Source organism: Odontesthes bonariensis, chromosome 11 (genome assembly GCF_027942865.1).
Source record: "Odontesthes bonariensis isolate fOdoBon6 chromosome 11, fOdoBon6.hap1, whole genome shotgun sequence".
Taxonomy (NCBI): domain Eukaryota; kingdom Metazoa; phylum Chordata; class Actinopteri; order Atheriniformes; family Atherinopsidae; genus Odontesthes; species Odontesthes bonariensis.
In genome coordinates, this window is record NC_134516.1 from 3,896,300 (window position 1) to 3,919,564 (window position 23,265).

Consider the following 23,265-nt stretch of genomic DNA (forward strand, 5'->3'; position numbering starts at 1 on the left):
TATCACACCTGCCATTCTTAGCCACGCCACGCCTTAAGACTCGCTAAGATACGTGTTTTTCCAAGTCTTTTGTTTTGTTTTGTCCCAGTTATATTCATGTCTTTGTCCCACAGTTTAGTCTTGTAGTATTTAGTATCCAGCTCAGCCGCGCTTTTTGTTTTGTCTTAAGTTGAAAATAAACCTTTGTCTCACCTCGGGAGTCCACATCCGTGTCCTGCCAACCCACCAATACCTGACAATAATGTTTCACTGTTTTGCTCTGAATTATTTGCATTTATTTATTTAGAGAGGAAGAAAGAAAAATAAATGTTTCTCCTGGGAGACTTCTGGATTTTTAGCCTTTCTCACAATGACTTGGGGACTCCGGGTGACCGATTCAAATGACTCGAAAACCCGATTCACTTTAGTGAGTGACTCATGCAAACTCGAGTCAGTAAAAGGAATCGAGTATTCGTTCATAGTTTGGTCATTTATTTATTTGTTATCTCTGGATTCTTTTTGTATGATTTTCCTTTAAATCGTATTGATCTATTTATTTATTTATTAAATTATTTATTTCATGTTGATTTCATCACACATTTTTAAAAACCTTTATTTATAGATGTATTTAGCTCTGTTAGTTTCCTCAGGTCATTCATTTCCATGTTTTCTTTCTACATTTCCACCTCTTGTTTACATATTCCTGTCTGCCTCATTATGCAAATGAGGGGGCGGGGCGTCTGATCTCGTCACAGAGACAGGAAGTGGGGAAGGCAAACAGCGTTAGCGGCTCGTTTAACTGGCTGTTAGCCTGCTGTATCGGTCACTGAGAGAACAAACCGTCTCGGTTTGTTGAATTCATTCTGAATCATAGCTTCCATACCTGAAACAAGCCTGAAAATCAGCCAATGGGTGAGAAGCTGAGCCAATGACATGCTCTGAAACTCCGCCTCCCTCATTTGCATGTGAAGCAGAACAACTACATGAATGTAAAAACTGACAAAGTAAATTAATAGAAACATTAACTCGAACTTTTATGAATTCAGTTTCAAATTAAAGCAGAAAAGTGTATTTTTTTACTTAATTTTAGCAGCTTTTATCATCATATAAAATACTGATTCAGATTTTTTTGTTTTTACCTTAAATCCTCCATAGAAACCAGTTTTCAGTAAATATGCTTTTAGCTAGTTTTACTTTGGAGTTTAAATGCAAAATAAAGGAATCTCAGAACTTTGTGTGTTTCCTGGATAACCGTCCAAAGTGACTCATAGTATTCATTGATCATGTTGCCATGTGACTTCCCCCCCACATTGTGCATCTCAGTACGTGTGCATCTCATTATGTGCGCATCTCATTATATGCGCATCTCAGTACGTGTGCATCTCATTATGTGTGCATCTCAGTACGTGTGCATCTCATTATGTGTTTATCTCATTATGTGTGCATCTCATTATGTGTTTATCTCATTATGTGTGCATCTCAGTATGTGTGCATCTCATTATGTGTGCATCTCATTATATGCGCATCTCATTACGTGTGCACCTTATTACGTGTGCATCTCATTATGTGTGCATCTCAGTACGTGTGCATCTCAGTATGTGTGCGTTGACTTCCTTTTGATACGAGCTGTTTTCTGTAAGCTAACCAGTTTTGTGCGTCTCATTGCAGATGTGAAATGTGCCTGTATATTTACAGATGTTACACCCTCCTTGCTCCACTGAAATTGGATGTAAACACATGAAGAAGACACATGGCTTCATTTCCCCACAGACTTTTATCCAGCATTAATTCAGTTTCTCCTCTCAGCAGCTTCGAGGACGGCTCGAACGCCGTCTTTGGCCTCCTGCAGCAACGTGGATGCTCTTTTCTCCGTCTGCAACACAGAGGTAAGTTTTTCGAGGAGCAGAATGAATAAAGCTCAGAGCCATGAGGAAGGATGGAGATCACTCACAGCCACTTTGAAGGCGTCGTCGGTGACGTCTTTGAGGTTAATCATAACGTTGTAGTACGCTCCAAACACGGCCGTCTCCAGAGCTTTAGCTGCAACCTGAAAACCACAGAAAAGACAAAGCTGACTCTCAGAATCTGAGTAACATGACCCCGAAGCTATCTCTGCTACTTTTTGTCGTAAAGTGGGTGTTACTGACGTCATCGTCGTGCTACTACCACAGACAGCCCACAGACAAAAAAATCAAAATTACAGTAACCCGGATTTTTTTAAGTAAGCGACGCACCTCCACGTTATCAGTGCTAGTGTACAGTAATTAATAAATTATAAACAGCATAGTTTGTGCCTGTATAACGTTGCCCATAGGAAACCGTTTCATGGCCGAATATCTCAAGAGAGCAGCCAGACGCCTCTCGAATATCTTCGGAACAGCTCCAAATTACCAACAACAAGCAGGGGTGAGTAGAACATCATGTTATAATGTGAAATCAAGGGCCCAATGTCAAAAAAACGGTCCTGTCCTTTAACTACGCATCTGAAGCTCCGTGGAACCCGTTCAGTTATCACCACACAACATTTCCTCATGTGGAGGAGCCAATAATCCACCTGGAATCTTATGGATCAGGCTATTTCCAGTGAGGGGTTAGGGTAGTGCATCATAAGTTTACCGTCATCGTGATAACAGCCGCTCAGACTCGGATTTCTTATCGTGAAAACACACAGTGCAACATTTCCTTAGTTTGTTGATCTTCCAGCAGGAACCAGCAGGAACCAGCAGGTACCTGCTTCAGATCAGAAGCAGGGCGGGGTGTTACGACGACCCCACCCACGTCGAGGAGGCACGAAATGATACTCAGTTGTAAATGGAAACACAACCAAACCGAGCCGTGCCGAGCTAGTGGAAATACGCCATAGGAGAGTCCCGTGTCTCACCTGAGCATCAGACTTGCAGCCGATGTTTCCGTAGACGACCATTTCTTTAAGAGGCGGCCACAGGACGCTGATCCTCTCAGCCAGAGCCAACGGGACCCCAACGGCCCGCTGCAGACCGTCCTGCATCGCAGCTTCTCTCCTGAAAGCAACAACGAGATGTTTAACCTTCTGGTTTATCAGGAGCTAAAGGCCTGTGAAACGTCCACATTTATTACATTTAAAGTTACTGTGAAGTTATTATGAAGTTATTATGAAGTTATTACATTTAAAGTTACTATGAAGTTATTATGAAGTTATTATGAAGTTATTATGAATTTATTACATTTAAAGTTGCTATGAAGTTATTATGAAGTTATTACATTTAAAGTTATTATGTTAATCTGCCAATGTTGCCTTTAATCTAAAGGCAACGCCTTGAGTTAACACAGGGACTAGTACCCTACACACTGGGACCAGTACCCTACCCACTGAGACTTGTACCCTACACACTGGGACCAGTACCCTACTCCATGGGACCAGTACCCTACCCACTGGGACCAGTACCCTACACACTGGGACTAGTACCCTACTCCCTGGGACCAGTACCCTACCCACTGAGACCAGTACCCTACTCCCTGGGACCAGTACCCTACCCACTGAGACTTGTACCCTACACACTGGGACCAGTACCCTACACACTGGGACTAGTACCCTACTCCCTGGGACCAGTACCCTACACACTGGGACCAGTACCCTACTCCCTGGGACCAGTACCCTACCCACTGAGACTTGTACCCTACACACTGGGACCAGTACCCTACTCCCTGGGACCAGTACCCTACCCACTGGGACCAGTACTCTACACACTGGGACTAGTACCCTACTCCCTGGGACCAGTACCCTACCCACTGAGACCAGTACCCTACACACTGGGACCAGTACCCTACCCACTGGGACCAGTACTCTACTCACTCGGACTAGTACCCTACACAACGGGACTAGTACCATACACACTGGGACCAGTACTCTACCCACTGGGACTAGTACCCTACACACTGGGACTAGTACCCTACTCCCTGGGACTAGTACCCTACACACTGGGACCAGTACCCTACACACTGGGACCAGTACCCTACACAACGGGACCAGTACCATACACACTGGGACCAGTACCCTACACACTGGGACCAGTACCCTACACAACGGGACCAGTACCATACACACTGGGACCTGTACCCTACACACTGGGACTAGTACCCTACACACTGGGACTAGTACCCTACTCCCTGGGACCAGTGCCCTACTCCCTGGGACTAGTACCCTACACACTGGGACCAGTACCCTACACACTGGGACCAGTACCCTACACACCGGGACCAGTACTCTACTCACTGGGACTAGTACCATACACACTGGGACCAGTACTCTACCCACTGGGACCAGTACCCTACACACCGGGACCAGTACTCTACTCACTGGGACTAGTACCATACACACTGGGACCAGTACTCTACCCACTGGGACCAGTACCCTACACACTGGAACTAGTACCATACACACTGGGACCAGTACTCTACCCACTGGGACCAGTACCCTACACAACAGGACCAGTACCATACACAATGGGACCAGTACTCTACCCACTGGGACCAGTACCCTACACAACAGGACCAGTACCATACACACTGGGACCAGTACTCTACCCACTGGGACCAGTACCCTACACACCGGGACCAGTACTCTACTCACTGGGACCAGTACCCTACCCACTGGGACCAGTACCCTAGCCACTGGGATCAGTACCCTACACAACGGGACTAGTACCCTACACACCGGGACCAGTACTCTACTCACTGGGACCAGTACCCTACACAACAGGACCAGTACCATACACACTGGGACCAGTACTCTACCCACTGGGACCAGTACCCTACACACCGGGACCAGTACTCTACTCACTGGGACCAGTACCCTACCCACTGGGACCAGTACCCTACACAACGGGACTAGTATCATACACACTGGGACCAGTACCCTACCCACTGGGACCAGTACCCTACACAACAGGACCAGTACCATACACACTGGGACCAGTACTCTACCCACTGGGACCAGTACCCTACACACCGGGACCAGTACTCTACTCACTGGGACCAGTACTCTACCCACTGGGACCAGTACCATACACACTGGGACCAGTACTCTACCCACTGGGACCAGTACCCTACACACCGGGACCAGTACTCTACTCACTGGGACCAGTACCCTACCCACTGGGACCAGTACCCTACACAACGGGACCAGTATCATACACACTGGGACCAGTACTCTACCCACTGGGACTAGTACCATACACACTGGGACTAGTACTCTACCCACTGGGACCAGTACCCTACACACCGGGACCAGTACCCTAGCCACTGGGATCAGTACCCTACACAACGGGACTAGTACCCTACACACCGGGACCAGTACTCTACTCACTGGGACCAGTACTCTACTCACTGGGACCAGTACCCTACACAACAGGACCAGTACCATACACACTGGGACCAGTACTCTACCCACTGGGACCAGTACCCTACACACCGGGACCAGTACTCTACTCACTGGGACCAGTACCCTACCCACTGGGACCAGTACCCTACACAACGGGACTAGTACCCTACACAACGGGACCAGTATCATACACACTGGGACCAGTACTCTACCCACTGGGACTAGTACCCACAGGGACCAGTACCATACACACTGGGACTAGTACTCTACCCACTGGGACTAGTACTCTACCCACTGGGACCAGTACCCTACACACCGGGACCAGTACCCTAGCCACTGGGATCAGTACCCTACACAACGGGACTAGTACCCTACACACCGGGACCAGTACCCTAGCCACTGGGATCAGTACCCTACACACCGGGACCAGTACTCTACCCACTGGGACTAGTACCCTACACAACGGGACTAGTACCATAAATACTGGGAACAGTACTTTACCCACTGGGACCAGTACCCTACACACCGGGACCAGTACTCTACTCACTGGGACTAGTACCCTACACACTGGGACTAGTACCATAAATACTGGGACCAGTACTCTACCCACTGGGACTAGTACCCTACACAACGGGACTAGTACCATAAATACTGGGACTAGTACTCTACCCACTGGGACCAGTACCCTACCCACTGGGACTAGTACTCTACCCACTGGGACCAGTACCCTACACAACGGGACAAGTACCCTACCCACTGGGACCAGTACTCTACCCACTGGGACCAGTACCCTACCCACTGGGACCAGTACCCTACCCACTGGGACCAGTACCCTACCCACTGGGACTAGTACCATAAATACTGGGACCAGTACTCTACCCACTGGGACTAGTACCCTACACACTGGGACTAGTACCATAAATACTGGGACTAGTACCCTACCCACTGGGACTAGTACCCTACACACTGGGACTAGTACCATAAATACTGGGACCAGTACTCTACCCACTGGGACTAGTACCCTACACACTGGGACTAGTACCATAAATACTGGGACTAGTACTCTACCCACTGGGACCAGTACTCTACCCACTGGGACTAGTACCATACACAGTTGGACTAGTACCTACCCACTGGGTAAGGCAGGAAATCCTATGTACCCACACGCCCCCTGCTGGCCTGATGGTGTAACATATTCACCTTTTAACTTCTTCTGCTGTGTTTTTTGGCATTTTCAGCGCCACCTGCAACAGAGGACGAACTTGATAAAAACACAGATGAATGCGTTCTGCGGCGGGCGGCGAGCCGACCTCACCATGTAGCTGTTGAAGGCGGACGAGTCCGCGTCCACCATGTGCAGCAGCTCGTCCATGGCCCGATGAAACGGGGGAATCAGTCTCCTCATCACGCCGTCCAGGTTCTCAAACTGCCTCTTTCCGTAGGTCATCTGCCCCACCATGGCCACCAACGCTGCCCCCTAGAGGAAAAACCAGATGGCAACAGAGACGTTGAATTGTGGGAGATGCGTCACTCTGCTGGATAATCTGAGCATGCTGGGAAAAAGACTGGCACCAGAGCAGCGATGGCCGCAGAAACGGATCCTCCTCCGGGAGCCGCCGTCCGAGCTCCGACGCTGTGGACGAACTGCCGCAGGGACAAAGACACCAGCTGGTCCTCCTCCTGTGACCTCACCATGTACCTGCACAGGTAAGACCAGGATTCATGGTAAGACCAGACTTCATGGTCTGACAAGGCTTCATGGTCTGGATGACTCACTCTATGATTCTCTCCTTCGGGTTGAACGGACCGAGCGAGTCGAGGCCCAGTTTACTGATCACCTGTCCAGAAACAGACGGTCAGAACCAGAGACAACAGCTGTTAATGTGTTAATGTGTTTTCAGAGACACTTTTCTACTCACCAGCCGGACTTTGTGCTCCTCTTCCACGACAAAGAGCTGGTCTCTGTTGATGTAGAAGTCGGCAGAGTCCAGCACCGCCTTCAGAGGGATCAGACCCACGATCTGAGAGCCGACCACGGGCAGCTTCAGCTCCTGAACACCCGGGACAGAACGCTGGGTTTGGACTCAACACTTTGGAAAGGTCATCAGTGACGTCATCAGTGATGTCACCACATGCAAATCAGGTGATTAAATCTACTACCTTCATAAACGTCTGGTTACAGTCAGTATTTTCAAAACTTAAAGGGTTAAATAAATCAAAATCAAAGGAAACTGACAATTCTGCCAGAAACCAGGAAAAAAAAGATTGAACAATTCTGGTGCTTCAACTTTTATTCTTCTGGTTTTTACCAACCGACTCGCCACTAACTGACCCTAACCCAACACTACATGAAAACCAAGAGGTGGAAGATTTCCTAGTTGTAAGCCTATCTGTGCTAATGCCAGGCAGAAGGAGGATGGAATCCAGTGGGTCACAGATGCTAGCTGTTAGCCTAGCTTAGATTCAGTGAGGAGCTTTGTTACCTCCCAGAATCTTGTCCTTTTTCTGGCCCTAATCTCGGCCTTTTTCTTACTCCTAATCTTGGCCTTTTACCGGCCCTAATCTTGGCCTTTTTCTGGCCCTAATCTTGGCCTTTTACCGGCCCTAATCTTGGCCTTTTACTGGCCCTAATCTTGGCCTTTTACCGGCCCTAATCTTGGCCTTTTACCGGCCCTAATCTTGGCCTTTTACCGGCCCTAATCTTGGCCTTTTACTGGCCCTAATCTTGGCCTTTTACTGGCCCTAATCTTGGCCTTTTACTGGCCCTAATCTTGGCCTTTTACCGGCCCTAATCTTGGCCTTTTACTGGCCCTAATCTTGGCCTTTTACTGGCCCTAATCTTGGCCTTTTACTGGCCCTAATCTTGGCCTTTTACCGGCCCTAATCTTGGCCTTTTACTGGCCCTAATCTCGGCCTTTTACCGGCCCTAATCTTGGCCTTTTTCTGGCCCTAATCTTGGCCTTTTACCGGCCCTAATCTTGGCCTTTTACCGGCCCTAATCTTGGCCTTTTACCGGCCCTAATCTTGGCCTTTTTCTGGCCCTAATCTTGGCCTTTTACCGGCCCTAATCTTGGCCTTTTACCGGCCCTAATCTTGGCCTTTTACCGGCCCTAATCTTGGCCTTTTACTGGCCCTAATCTTGGCCTTTTACCGGCCCTAATCTTGGCCTTTTTCTGGCCCTAATCTTGGCCTTTTACCGGCCCTAATCTTGGCCTTTTACCGGCCCTAATCTTGGCCTTTTACCGGCCCTAATCTTGGCCTTTTACTGGCCCTAATCTCGGCCTTTTTCTTACCCCTAATCTTGGCCTTTTACTGGCCCTAATCTTGGCCTTTTACCGGCCCTAATCTTGGCCTTTTACCGGCCCTAATCTTGGCCTTTTACCGGCCCTAATCTCGGCCTTTTTCTTACTCCTAATCTTGGCCTTTTACCGGCCCTAATCTTGGCCTTTTTCTGGCCCTAATCTTGGCCTTTTACTGGTCCTAATCTTGGCCTTTTTCTGGCCCTAATCTTGGCCTTTTTCTGGCCCTAATCTTGGCCTTTTACCGGCCCTAATCTTGGCCTTTTACCGGCCCTAATCTTGGCCTTTTACCGGCCCTAATCTCGGCCTTTTTCTTACTCCTAATCTTGGCCTTTTACCGGCCCTAATCTTGGCCTTTTTCTGGCCCTAATCTTGGCCTTTTACTGGCCCTAATCTTGGCCTTTTTCTGGCCCTAATCTTGGCCTTTTTCTGGCCCTAATCTTGGCCTTTTTCTGGCCCAAATCTTGGCCTTTTACCGGCCCTAATCTTGGCCTTTTACTGGCCCTAATCTTGGCCTTTTACTGGCCCTAATCTTGACCTTTTACTGGCCCTAATCTTGGCCTTTTACTGGCCCTAATCTTGGCCTTTTACTGGCCCTAATCTTGGCCTTTTACCGGCCCTAATCTTGGCCTTTTACCGGCCCTAATCTTGGCCTTTTACCGGCCCTAATCTTGGCCTTTTACCGGCCCTAATCTTGGCCTTTTACCGGCCCTAATCTTGACCTTTTACTGGCCCTAATCTTGGCCTTTTACTGGCCCTAATCTTGGCCTTTTACTGGCCCTAATCTTGGCCTTTTACTGGCCCTAATCTTGGCCTTTTACCGGCCCTAATCTTGGCCTTTTACCGGCCCTAATCTTGGCCTTTTACCGGCCCTAATCTTGGCCTTTTACCGGCCCTAATCTTGGCCTTTTACCGGCCCTAATCTTGGCCTTTTACTGGCCCTAATCTTGGCCTTTTTCTGGCCCTAATCTTGGCCTTTTACCGGCCCTAATCTTGGCCTTTTACCGGCCCTAATCTTGGCCTTTTACCGGCCCTAATCTTGGCCTTTTACTGGCCCTAATCTTGGCCTTTTACCGGCCCTAATCTTGGCCTTTTTCTGGCCCTAATCTTGGCCTTTTACCGGCCCTAATCTTGGCCTTTTACCGGCCCTAATCTTGGCCTTTTACCGGCCCTAATCTTGGCCTTTTACTGGCCCTAATCTCGGCCTTTTTCTTACCCCTAATCTTGGCCTTTTACTGGCCCTAATCTTGGCCTTTTACCGGCCCTAATCTTGGCCTTTTACCGGCCCTAATCTTGGCCTTTTACCGGCCCTAATCTCGGCCTTTTTCTTACTCCTAATCTTGGCCTTTTACCGGCCCTAATCTTGGCCTTTTTCTGGCCCTAATCTTGGCCTTTTACTGGTCCTAATCTTGGCCTTTTTCTGGCCCTAATCTTGGCCCTTTTCTGGCCCTAATCTTGGCCTTTTACCGGCCCTAATCTTGGCCTTTTACCGGCCCTAATCTTGGCCTTTTACCGGCCCTAATCTTGGCCTTTTACTGGCCCTAATCTTGGCCTTTTACTGGCCCTAATCTTGACCTTTTACTGGCCCTAATCTTGGCCTTTTACCGGCCCTAATCTTGGCCTTTTACTGGCCCTAATCTTGGCCTTTTACCGGCCCTAATCTTGGCCTTTTACCGGCCCTAATCTTGGCCTTTTACCGGCCCTAATCTTGGCCTTTTACCGGCCCTAATCTTGGCCTTTTACCGGCCCTAATCTTGGCCTTTTACTGGCCCTAATCTCGGCCTTTTTCTTACCCCTAATCTTGGCCTTTTACTGGCCCTAATCTTGGCCTTTTACCGGCCCTAATCTTGGCCTTTTACCGGCCCTAATCTTGGCCTTTTACCGGCCCTAATCTCGGCCTTTTTCTTACTCCTAATCTTGGCCTTTTACCGGCCCTAATCTTGGCCTTTTTCTGGCCCTAATCTTGGCCTTTTACTGGTCCTAATCTTGGCCTTTTTCTGGCCCTAATCTTGGCCTTTTTCTGGCCCTAATCTTGGCCTTTTACCGGCCCTAATCTTGGCCTTTTACCGGCCCTAATCTTGGCCTTTTACCGGCCCTAATCTCGGCCTTTTTCTTACTCCTAATCTTGGCCTTTTACCGGCCCTAATCTTGGCCTTTTTCTGGCCCTAATCTTGGCCTTTTACTGGCCCTAATCTTGGCCTTTTTCTGGCCCTAATCTTGGCCTTTTTCTGGCCCTAATCTTGGCCTTTTTCTGGCCCAAATCTTGGCCTTTTACCGGCCCTAATCTTGGCCTTTTACTGGCCCTAATCTTGGCCTTTTACTGGCCCTAATCTTGACCTTTTACTGGCCCTAATCTTGGCCTTTTACTGGCCCTAATCTTGGCCTTTTACTGGCCCTAATCTTGGCCTTTTACTGGCCCTAATCTTGGCCTTTTACCGGCCCTAATCTTGGCCTTTTACCGGCCCTAATCTTGGCCTTTTACCGGCCCTAATCTTGGCCTTTTACTGGCCCTAATCTCGGCCTTTTTCTTACCCCTAATCTTGGCCTTTTACTGGCCCTAATCTTGGCCTTTTACCGGCCCTAATCTTGGCCTTTTACCGGCCCTAATCTTGGCCTTTTACCGGCCCTAATCTTGGCCTTTTACCGGCCCTAATCTTGGCCTTTTTCTGGCCCTAATCTTGGCCTTTTACTGGTCCTAATCTTGGCCTTTTTCTGGCCCTAATCTTGGCCTTTTTCTGGCCCTAATCTTGGCCTTTTACCGGCCCTAATCTTGGCCTTTTACCGGCCCTAATCTTGGCCTTTTACCGGCCCTAATCTCGGCCTTTTTCTTACTCCTAATCTTGGCCTTTTACCGGCCCTAATCTTGGCCTTTTTCTGGCCCTAATCTTGGCCTTTTACTGGCCCTAATCTTGGCCTTTTTCTGGCCCTAATCTTGGCCTTTTTCTGGCCCTAATCTTGGCCTTTTTCTGGCCCAAATCTTGGCCTTTTACCGGCCCTAATCTTGGCCTTTTACTGGCCCTAATCTTGGCCTTTTACTGGCCCTAATCTTGGCCTTTTACTGGCCCTAATCTTGGCCTTTTACTGGCCCTAATCTTGGCCTTTTACTGGCCCTAATCTTGGCCTTTTTCTGGCCCTAATCTTGGCCTTTTTCTGGCCCTAATCTTGGCCTTTTACCGGCCCTAATCTTGGCCTTTTACCGGCCCTAATCTTGGCCTTTTACCGGCCCTAATCTTGGCCTTTTACTGGCCCTAATCTCGGCCTTTTTCTTACCCCTAATCTTGGCCTTTTACTGGCCCTAATCTTGGCCTTTTACCGGCCCTAATCTTGGCCTTTTACCGGCCCTAATCTTGGCCTTTTACCGGCCCTAATCTCGGCCTTTTTCTTACTCCTAATCTTGGCCTTTTACCGGCCCTAATCTTGGCCTTTTTCTGGCCCTAATCTTGGCCTTTTACTGGTCCTAATCTTGGCCTTTTTCTGGCCCTAATCTTGGCCCTTTTCTGGCCCTAATCTTGGCCTTTTACCGGCCCTAATCTTGGCCTTTTACCGGCCCTAATCTTGGCCTTTTACCGGCCCTAATCTTGGCCTTTTACTGGCCCTAATCTTGGCCTTTTACTGGCCCTAATCTTGACCTTTTACTGGCCCTAATCTTGGCCTTTTACCGGCCCTAATCTTGGCCTTTTACTGGCCCTAATCTTGGCCTTTTACCGGCCCTAATCTTGGCCTTTTACCGGCCCTAATCTTGGCCTTTTACCGGCCCTAATCTTGGCCTTTTACCGGCCCTAATCTTGGCCTTTTACCGGCCCTAATCTTGGCCTTTTACTGGCCCTAATCTCGGCCTTTTTCTTACCCCTAATCTTGGCCTTTTACTGGCCCTAATCTTGGCCTTTTACCGGCCCTAATCTTGGCCTTTTACCGGCCCTAATCTTGGCCTTTTACCGGCCCTAATCTCGGCCTTTTTCTTACTCCTAATCTTGGCCTTTTACCGGCCCTAATCTTGGCCTTTTTCTGGCCCTAATCTTGGCCTTTTACTGGTCCTAATCTTGGCCTTTTTCTGGCCCTAATCTTGGCCTTTTTCTGGCCCTAATCTTGGCCTTTTACCGGCCCTAATCTTGGCCTTTTACCGGCCCTAATCTTGGCCTTTTACCGGCCCTAATCTCGGCCTTTTTCTTACTCCTAATCTTGGCCTTTTACCGGCCCTAATCTTGGCCTTTTTCTGGCCCTAATCTTGGCCTTTTACTGGCCCTAATCTTGGCCTTTTTCTGGCCCTAATCTTGGCCTTTTTCTGGCCCTAATCTTGGCCTTTTTCTGGCCCAAATCTTGGCCTTTTACCGGCCCTAATCTTGGCCTTTTACTGGCCCTAATCTTGGCCTTTTACTGGCCCTAATCTTGACCTTTTACTGGCCCTAATCTTGGCCTTTTACTGGCCCTAATCTTGGCCTTTTACTGGCCCTAATCTTGGCCTTTTACTGGCCCTAATCTTGGCCTTTTACCGGCCCTAATCTTGGCCTTTTACCGGCCCTAATCTTGGCCTTTTACCGGCCCTAATCTTGGCCTTTTACTGGCCCTAATCTCGGCCTTTTTCTTACCCCTAATCTTGGCCTTTTACTGGCCCTAATCTTGGCCTTTTACCGGCCCTAATCTTGGCCTTTTACCGGCCCTAATCTTGGCCTTTTACCGGCCCTAATCTTGGCCTTTTACCGGCCCTAATCTTGGCCTTTTTCTGGCCCTAATCTTGGCCTTTTACTGGTCCTAATCTTGGCCTTTTTCTGGCCCTAATCTTGGCCTTTTTCTGGCCCTAATCTTGGCCTTTTACCGGCCCTAATCTTGGCCTTTTACCGGCCCTAATCTTGGCCTTTTACCGGCCCTAATCTCGGCCTTTTTCTTACTCCTAATCTTGGCCTTTTACCGGCCCTAATCTTGGCCTTTTTCTGGCCCTAATCTTGGCCTTTTACTGGCCCTAATCTTGGCCTTTTTCTGGCCCTAATCTTGGCCTTTTTCTGGCCCTAATCTTGGCCTTTTTCTGGCCCAAATCTTGGCCTTTTACCGGCCCTAATCTTGGCCTTTTACTGGCCCTAATCTTGGCCTTTTACTGGCCCTAATCTTGGCCTTTTACTGGCCCTAATCTTGGCCTTTTACTGGCCCTAATCTTGGCCTTTTACTGGCCCTAATCTTGGCCTTTTTCTGGCCCTAATCTTGGCCTTTTTCTGGCCCTAATCTTGGCCTTTTACCGGCCCTAATCTTGGCCTTTTACTGGCCCTAATCTTGGCCTTTTACTGGCCCTAATCTTGGCCTTTTACTGGCCCTAATCTTGGCCTTTTACTGGCCCTAATCTTGGCCTTTTACTGGCCCTAATCTTGGCCTTTTTCTGGCCCTAATCTTGGCCTTTTTCTGGCCCTAATCTTGGCCTTTTACCGGCCCTAATCTTGGCCTTTTACTGGCCCTAATCTTGGCCTTTTACTGGCCCTAATCTTGGCCTTTTACCGGCCCTAATCTTGGCCTTTTACCGGCCCTAATCTTGGCCTTTTACCGGCCCTAATCTTGGCCTTTTACTGGCCCTAATCTTGGCCTTTTTCTGGCCCTAATCTTGGCCTTTTTCTGGCCCTAATCTTGGCCTTTTACTGGCCCTAATCTTGGCCTTTTTCTGGCCCTAATCTTGGCCTTTTTCTGGCCCTAATCTTGGCCTTTTACTGGCCCTAATCTTGGCCTTTTACCGGCCCTAATTTCCTGCAGCTGACTGTAACCCGTGTGCAGCTCTGACCTCGGCGTCCCTGCAGATCTCCTCGTACACGCTGTGGAGGGGCGTCAGCTCGAAGTCCAGGATGTTGGTGGACACTTGGGCGATGTTGGCCTCGTCCAGGTACCAGCCCATCCCCTGCACCTTCTTCAGCATCCCGGGCTGCCCAGAGGGAGAAAACCCAGTCAGAACTGTGTCCTTTCTGATGGTTTCAGGGAAATAAATTACAAACTGGTGCTGTCCAATGTCAAACTCCCAGCATGCACCTGGTCCTTCCCTCGGCCCTGCTCCCGGACGTCCAGCGCGATGCGATGGGCCTGTTCTTTGGTGCTGATCAGGTTCACGTTGTAGGCGATGAGGAACGTGCGAGCGCCTGTTACCGTGGCGCCCCACGACGGCACAAAGATGGCGGGCCCAAAGTCCGGGGCCCATTCGTCACGCTTCAGCTGGACAAGTTAAAGCGAAGCAACAGGTGAAGTCAGACGCAATGCTGGAGACAAACATGATGAAACACGATGAAACGTGAGCAGCTCTGTCACCTTCTCAGCTAAAGCTTCGTACTCTCCGGCTCGCACCGACGGAAGATTCCTCCTGCTCTCCGCTCGAGCCGCTTCTCCGTACAGATACACTGTGGAGGATTCATTGTGTCAGCTTCACATCTGAGGTCAGAACTGGATCATCCTTCAGTTTACCACATAGGATCGTCGGGCATCCAACATCATACCAAGTTTGGTGCTAATTGAACTTTTAACGTGAAAGTTATAGCGTTTCGTTTACGCTGGCTAGTACGCCAAGTTCGCTACTAGGCCAAGCCCCCTAAACATGCTCAAAAACTCAAGATTTTGATAAATTTTGCTCCCCCATCTCTTAACTGCATACCGACCAAAGATGAAGTCCGTAGCTCAAAATCCCTAGGAGGAGTTTGTTCAAATACGAGGTGTGTAAATGTGAAAAATGGCCAAAATTTGCCCTTTGACCCAAAATGGCCGCCTCCTTGTACATTTTAGAGCATACCTCCAGGAGACTTTTGTTCTTGATTTGAGGCGATCTACATACACACCGCGTTTCACGTCTCTACGATGTACGGTTCGGGCTATCTCACGTCAGGTGGCGCTGTAGAGCAGTTTGGCGACGCCCACTTTCGACTCCATTAAAATCCTTTTCACGCGGGGGACAATTTTGGGTAAAGTTTGGGGAGTTTTCGAATACGTTTAGGCCTCCCCATTTGCGTTTCCGCGTGGAGAAGAAAAAGAGTCGGAATAATAATAGTGAAATCCTTCAGATACTGATGTTTATTATCTATTTTTAATCTATTCTATTTGCTTGTTTTTCCTTTAATTGTTTACATATCTTTTATACTGTACGCTGCTGCAACACAATAATTTCCCAAATTGGGATGAATAAAGTACTTCTATTCTACTCTATCTATCTATCTATCTATCTATCTATCTATCTATCCATCCATCCATCCATCCATCCATCCATCCATCCATCCATCCATCCATCTATCTATCTTTCTTTTCCACATGGTACCATTCCTAAATTAATCTTATCTCACTGATAAATTCCTGTAAACTTGAATTTATTTAACCTTAAATATGTAAAATACATTTTTACAAGGTTCAGCTTTTGGTCCCACTGTGTGTCCTCCTGACCCCGGCTGGATCGATACTTTAACGGTATTTCAAGTCGTTGCACAATCCAGCGCTCAGTCGGGTCAAAAGTATTGGGTCATTGCTTCTGAGGCTCAAAGAGAAACTTAATGTGCATTCTGGCTTCAAACCTTCAACCTCCATTAAAAAAAAAGGTACCTGAGCAGCATGAATGTTGACTCAGAGTTGTTTTAAATGCTCTTAATTCTCTTTGACCTGGATAGTTAGAAGATTTCATTTAGATAAAGGGCAGATCGTTTAGTAATACCAAAGTAGGGCGTCTGTTTCTTACAGTTAAGGTCCATCCTTCCATAAACTTTAGTGAATTTTACTCTTTTTTTTGGTTAATTACACTGGGTACTATCACTGGGCACTAACTGGTTTATGTGTTTTATCTCTCGTTTCCCATGAATGCAGTTTTTTCTTGGTTTTATTCTCTTTTAGGACTTCAGAATGTTGCCATTCTTTCTTAAAAACGTGACTTTCAATCTCCCACCTAATCATCATCGAGCCTCAACAAAACAAAACAAATTCTACAGGAGAACCAGCTCAGCACTCAGTCATGGCAGCAAAGCTTTGAAACTTTTATGGGAAAAGGACATTGGAATTGTGTTAAGAGATGACGAATGGGCTAAAATTATATCTGAAAATGGAAAATTTATAAGAGAACGTCGAGGTAAATTCACATAGTATAAAATACTTCAAAGGTTCTACTGGACACCAACAAAGTTGCATGGACTCGGCCTCATGAATAATTCGCAATGCTGGAAATGCTGTAATGAGGCTGGAACTCTTCTACACAGTCTGTGGGTATAATAATATATATAATATATACTATTATTAGTATAGTAATTAAACCCTTCTGGTTAGTGGTCATGCAGGCTCTTAGTGATTGGCTGGGAAAACCCTTACCTCTCTGCCCTAGACTATGTTTATTGGGGGATAGGGCACGGATACCTAACATTTCAGGTGGAAAATGATCAGTTATCATGGTGGGGGGTATCACTCCGTGGCAGCTGGAGTTTATTCTAACCCACTGGAAAACACAAACTGCTCCAAAAATGAAGGAATGGGCTAATAAAATGACAAAAATGGCTTCTTATGAATGCATGCTCAACAAGCTTAAAAATAGGGACAAAACTATAGTATCAGTACGGGATCATTTCTGGTCATATATCACAATAAATAGTTATTAGATTGGAAAATAAGCCTAACAAAATGTTAAATATGTGTTGAATATATTGTTACTGGTACCTGAGAGGTGTATTTAATGATGTATGCTTTTTTTTGTTTGTTTTTTTGGACATGCATACACTTGGTTTTACATGCGGCAGCCCCAGGTCCAACTGACTTTTTCTCTTCATCTTCAGAATGTAAACATGTGGTCTGTGATACTGTATTTGTCTTGTACCAACTAAAACACTAATAAATATTTGAATTAAAAAAAAAACTTAAAAAAACGTGACTTTCAGACCGTGACACAGCACTGAGGCGCTCCGGTTAAAGTAGTAAACAGCGTCCGGTTAATCACTGACAGGGACGATGTTTCCGGGTCAGTGGTCCCGGATCTCAGGGCTGACCACAACATGTTGGTCCACAGGCTGGAAAACTGGGCGGGACTTTCTGCCACAGAAGCAAACTGGTTTGAATCCTGTTCAAAGACAGGAAATCACCCGTCTGAGCAGGTTCAGTTCTTTTATTTCACCTTTAACCCCTTAACGCCTGAATTTATATAGCTGTATATAAAAAAAATACAGCTATTGTCCCGCCAGGGAACTTATGTTTCAAGTTTTATGTTTTAGGTCACGTTTTGGTTTTCAGTCCATGTTTAGTTTTTAGTTTTGCCATGTTTTAGTTTCCCTGCACTCACTCTCAGTCCCCATTTAGTTTCCAGGCTCCCCTGTCTTGTCGCCGGATCTTTGTTTGCCAGACTTCCCTGACCTGTCTGTTTATTTACCTACCTGTGTGTCCCATGATATTCGTCGTTCTTGAAGATAAGTATTTATTCCATGCCATGCCTAGATCTTTGTTTATTTTGTCACAGTTTGTTTTTTGAATCCGGCTAAGCCTTTCGTTTGAACTTTGTTTGTTTTTGTATAATAAATCTAGTTTTCCTTTTGAAAAAGTCCGTGTCCTACCTTCACCTCCCCAAACACCAAACCTGTGTTTTAGCCTTTAAGTAGATGGTAAATAATGCTGAGATTATTCATTTCACTTTTGCACAAAACATAAAGAGAATCTTTTGTATGTTGCAAATTTGCGACACCAGGCATCCTGGTCAGTTTGGAGTCAACGGTGACTCCGGCTACGGTTTGTAGCATATCTGCGACAATAGGCGTTAAAATGATCTGAAGTCAGAGGGAGGCTAATATCTGTGTTTCCCTTCATGTTGGATCTTCGTCGGAGCCCATTTTCTCACCGGGCACGTGCAGCATCTCTGCCAGCTTCTGTCCGAAGGCGGCGGCGCAGCCCACGCAGTCGTCCATGCTGACGTTCTGGACGGGGATGAAGGGACAGACGTCCAGCGCTCCGGTCCTCGGGTGCTCGCCTGAACAGGAAACACGTGTTAAACGCTTCCTGCTGGACGGGTTAGGGTTAGGGTTACCTGACCTGAGACTGACCTGAGTGTTTGCTCATGGGTTAGGGTTAGGGTTACCTGACCTGAGACTGACCTGAGTGTTTGCTCATGGGTTAGGGTTAGGGTTACCTGACCTGAGACTGACCTGAGTGTTTGCTCATGGGTTAGGGTTAGGGTTACCTGACCTGAGACTGACCTGAGTGTTTGCTCATGGGTTTGGGTTAGGGTTACCTGACCTGAGACTAACCTGAGTGTTTGCTCATGGGTTAGGGTTTGGGTTAGGGTTACTTGGGTTAGGGTTACCTGACCTGAGACTGACCTGAGTGTTTGCTCATGGGTTAGGGTTTGGGTTACCTGACCTGAGACTGACCTGAGTGTTTGCTCATGGGTTAGGGTTAGGGTTACTTGGGTTAGGGTTACCTGACCTGAGACTGACCTGAGTGTTTGCTCATGGGTTAGGGTTTGGGTTAGGGTTACTTGGGTTAGGGTTACCTGACCTGAGACTAACCTGAGTGTTTGCTCATGGGTTAGGGTTTGGGTTACCTGACCTGAGACTGACCTGAGTGTTTGCTCATGGGTTAGGGTTAGGGTTACTTGGGTTAGGGTTACCTGACCTGAGACTGACCTGAGTGTTTGCTCATGGGTTAGGGTTACTTGGGTTAGGGTTACCTGACCTGAGACTAACCTGAGTGTTTGCTCATGGGTTAGGGTTTGGGTTACCTGACCTGAGACTGACCTGAGTGTTTGCTCATGGGTTAGGGTTAGGGTTACCTGACCTTAGACTGACCTGAGTGTTTGCTCATGGGTTAGGGTTAGGGTTAGGGTTACCTGACCTGAGACTGACCTGAGTGTTTGCTCATGGGTTAGGGTTTGGGTTAGGGTTACCTGACCTGAGACTGACCTGAGTGTTTGCTCATGGGTTAGGGTTAGGGTTAGAGGGTTTGGGTTACCTGACCTGAGACTGACCTGAGTGTTTGCTCATGGGTTAGGGTTAGGGTTACTTGGGTTAGGGTTACCTGACCTGAGACTGACCTGAGTGTTTGCTCATGGGTTAGGGTTAGGGTTACTTGGGTTAGGGTTACCTGACCTGAGACTGACCTGAGTGTTTGCTCATGGGTTAGGGTTAGGGTTAGAGGGTTAGGGTTACCTGACCTGAGACTAACCTGAGTGTTTGCTCATGGGTTAGGGTTAGGGTTACTTGGGTTTGGGTTACCTGACCTGAGACTGACCTGAGTGTTTGCTCATGGGTTAGGGTTAGGGTTACTTGGGTTAGGGTTACCTGACCTGAGACTGACCTGAGTGTTTGCTCATGGGTTAGGGTTAGGGTTAGAGGGTTAGGGTTACCTGACCTGAGACTAACCTGAGTGTTTGCTCATGGGTTAGGGTTAGGGTTACTTGGGTTTGGGTTACCTGACCTGAGACTGACCTGAGTGTTTGCTCATGGGTTAGGGTTAGGGTTAGGGTTACCTGACCTGAGACTGACCTGAGTGTTTGCTCATGGGTTAGGGTTAGGGTTAGGGTTAGGGTTACCTAACCTGAGACTAACCTGAGTGTTTGCTCATGGGTTAGGGTTAGGGTTACTTGGGTTAGGGTTACCTGACCTGAGACTGACCTGAGTGTTTGCTCATGTCGATGAGGCTGAAGGCCCGCCGGGCGGCGTTCAACGCACCCTCCACCACCGCCGCAGGGGAGCCCACGAAGGTGTAGACGGTGCGGTTGGTGGAGGCCCCGGGGTCAACGTCCAGCAGGCTGCAGCCAGGGGTGCTGGAAATGGCGGCCGAGATGGCATCGATCACCTGAAGGGTTGGAACACTCTGCCTCAGTTACAGTGCAGCTGGTTGTGTTTACAGAGGAGGGGAGAGGTTAAAGGTCACGACTCTGTGGGAGGGTCGGCCTCCTCTGACGGGTCAATCATTCATAAACCAGCCTGTCCAGCTCAGACATTAAAGGGGATTAAATGTGAAGCTAATGAACAGGAAAATATGGTCAAACAGAAGTGGAAGGTTCCTAAAAACAATAACATCATTGCAGCCGGTCTAATGAACCACATGTTATAGACGGATTATGATGTGGGGAGATGCCTCCAGGAGTTCCACCTAAACAGACTGAGATCATTCTGTTTGGGAGCAAAGAGAAGAGAGTCAGCGTTGGTAAATATCTTGAGACTCGGGACCTTACAATCACTGAGCGAGTCGGTAACCTCGGAGTGTTGATAGACTCAGATCTGACTTTCAGCAGCCACATCAAAGCTGTCACCAAGGCAGCTTTTTACCACCTCAGAAACATCAACAGAATTAAAGGTTTCCAGGAGAAACTCATCCATGCATTCATCTCCAGCAGACTCCATCACTGTAACTTTTAACTGGACTTCCCACAAAGAGCATTAAACATCTGCAGCTCATCCAGAACGCTGCTGCTGGAGTTTTAACCCGGACTAAGAGATCTGAACACATCACAGCAGCTTTAAAATCTTTACTCTGGCTTCCAGTCAGTCACAGAATAGATTTTAAAAGCCTGCTGATGGTTTACAATCTGTGATCTGTTCAGAGAATATAAAGCCAGCAGAGCTCTTAGATCCAAGGACTCAGGTCAGCTGGTCCAGTCCAGAGTCCAGACTAAACATGGAGAAGCAGCATTTAGCTGTTATGCTGCAAACAAGTGGAACAAACTGCCAGTGGAGATTAAACTTTCACCAAATGGAGACATTTTTAAATCCAGGTTAAAGACATTTCTGTTCTCATGTGTCTATGCATGAAATATCTTTGAACTTATCTGGACTGTTGCTGGTTTTTAAATTCATTTAAATGATTTTATTTGTTTCTCTTTATATTCTTTTATGTATTTTTAATGCTTCTTCCACTCCCTGCTGCAATGCTTTTATTTTATGTGAAGCACTTTGAACTGTTTGCACATGAAATGTGCTATATAAATAAATCTGATTTGATTTGATTTGAAACAAACAAAGTCTTTGTCTCACCTCTTTGTTTCGACCTTCTGAGAAGTTGGGGACGCACTCCACCAGCCGAGCCATGATGTCTGAAACTGAACCGAGACTGAGCTGCTGTTGAACCGTCTCTGTGGAGCTTCAAACATTAACAGAAGGTCACCTGATCACAGAGGTGGACTGAAGTCCTGCCGGCCTGCAGAAACTCAGAGGGAACATCCAGCCTGAAGGTGGCGCCACCAACACACAGTTTGGGATCAGTTTGTTCCAGAGGGAATAAAAGAAGAAGCTCCAGTCTGACGGTTTACTGATCCCTGACAGAAAGCTCAGCAGGAATAACAGCTGAATCCTTCTGGTCCTCTAACAGCTTCTATGGTTGATGAGATAAATATCCGGTGTCATTAGTTTGGACTTTCAGCTAATAAAAATGAAAAACTGCTTCTTTTTGGGCTTTCTGACGCAAACTTTAAGACAAACACTGAGAACTTTTCAGGGAAATAATCTCTAATATCAGCTGTTCTGTGGCTTCAGCTGAAGAAAACACAAGTTACTCTTTTCTGTTTTTCAGTTTTCCACTGAAGCCTCCTTCATTCCGCTTTGTTTTGGTTGTCTAACTTAACCCCACCACCATGTTTAGCTGTAGAAAAAATACCTTAAACTATCTTTTTCCAACTTGAAATGTTATGACTTTTCCTAAAGGGACCCCATCATTAGAAAAAGTCACACTTTATTTTTGTTTATGTTTCCATGTGGGCTGTACACCACTAGGGCACAAAGATTGTCTTATGGGTCATTTTTGACCCGTGAATTATAAAAACGTTTAAACACCAGAAAAAGGTTCACTGTTTTTTTCCCTTTCAATATAATTAATTCAGAAGTAATTACTTCACATTTATATAATAGCAATAATAAACCTTTATTATGTAAAAGAAAACTGAGAAAACAAGAAAACTGTTGGTCCAACTGACAGTTGGTTTGTGGTAAAAAAAAAAAGTGTAATCCTGAAAACTGCTGATTGTCTTTTTGTATTGTGTAACAGAAAATACATGATAAAAAATGTATTGAATTGAGTTGAATAGATAAATAACAGGTGGGTTCATCATACTAAATAGATTTTGGATTTAAAATTAAATTAAGTTGCTTTATTTTGGGGCTTTGGTAGGGCGGCTCATTTCTGACCCGTAGGACAAAGGGAGTAAACACAATGTTAAGACCACACAAGGGTTAAAGTTGTGTTAATTAAAAACAAAGTTGGTGGTTTATCCTCCAGGAGGGCGGATGTTGTGGAGGCAGAGGGCGGGAAAACGGCTGCTGTATGACCAATAGGAACGGAGCTTTTCAAAGCTCAGAGGACGAAGTGGACGTAAGTGTCTCAAACTGTCAGGACCGTCTCTGATCAGCATGTTTTAGGTTTAGTGGCTTTAAATTGTGTGCGTGTTTTGTTCAGGAAACGCTCTACAACACAGCGGACTTTGCACCCTATGACCCCACACAGGAAGTCATCTTCCCTCCTGAACTCATGGTAAACACACACACACACACACACACACACACACACACACACACACACACACACACACACACACACACAGGAAAACAATAAAACTGTGTACAACATTGGGCCTCATGCAAAAACATTTTCGTATTTTTATTCTAAATTTCTCTCACTTTTTTCGTGCGAAGGTCTGGTACGAACACGCCACGTCAGATTCAACAAACG

At 46.9% G+C, this 23,265-nt stretch overlaps 1 protein-coding gene across 1 annotated transcript; it reads right to left on the minus strand.

Annotated features, from left to right (window-relative positions):
• Positions 1 to 1,768: 1,768 nt before the first annotated feature.
• On the minus strand, positions 1,769 to 21,632 carry ftcd (formimidoyltransferase cyclodeaminase). The gene is made up of 14 exons (XM_075477070.1): positions 21,579 to 21,632; positions 20,214 to 20,397; positions 18,443 to 18,571; positions 14,911 to 14,999; positions 14,638 to 14,817; positions 14,396 to 14,533; positions 7,258 to 7,389; positions 7,115 to 7,176; positions 6,911 to 7,037; positions 6,654 to 6,815; positions 6,539 to 6,582; positions 2,861 to 2,999; positions 1,931 to 2,026; positions 1,769 to 1,852 (listed from the first exon to the last, which is right to left on the minus strand). Exons 1-14 carry the CDS (start codon positions 21,630 to 21,632, stop codon positions 1,769 to 1,771), a joined length of 1,620 nt encoding a protein of 539 aa, XP_075333185.1.
• Between the last annotated feature and the right edge of the window lie 1,633 nt (positions 21,633 to 23,265).

Bases quoted from the DNA above. Each gene is read 5' to 3' on its own strand.
- ftcd (XM_075477070.1), bottom strand. From the start codon at position 21,632: ATGGCTCGGCTGGTGGAGTGCGTCCCCAACTTCTCAGAAGGTCGAAAC. The intron at 14,818-14,910 runs GTGACAGAGCTG...TAACTTGTCCAG, and splicing joins ACGAAGCTTTAGCTGAGAAG to CTGAAGCGTGACGAATGGGC. The intron at 7,038-7,114 runs GTGAGTCATCCA...TTACCTGTGCAG, and splicing joins CCGAAGGAGAGAATCATAGA to GTACATGGTGAGGTCACAGG.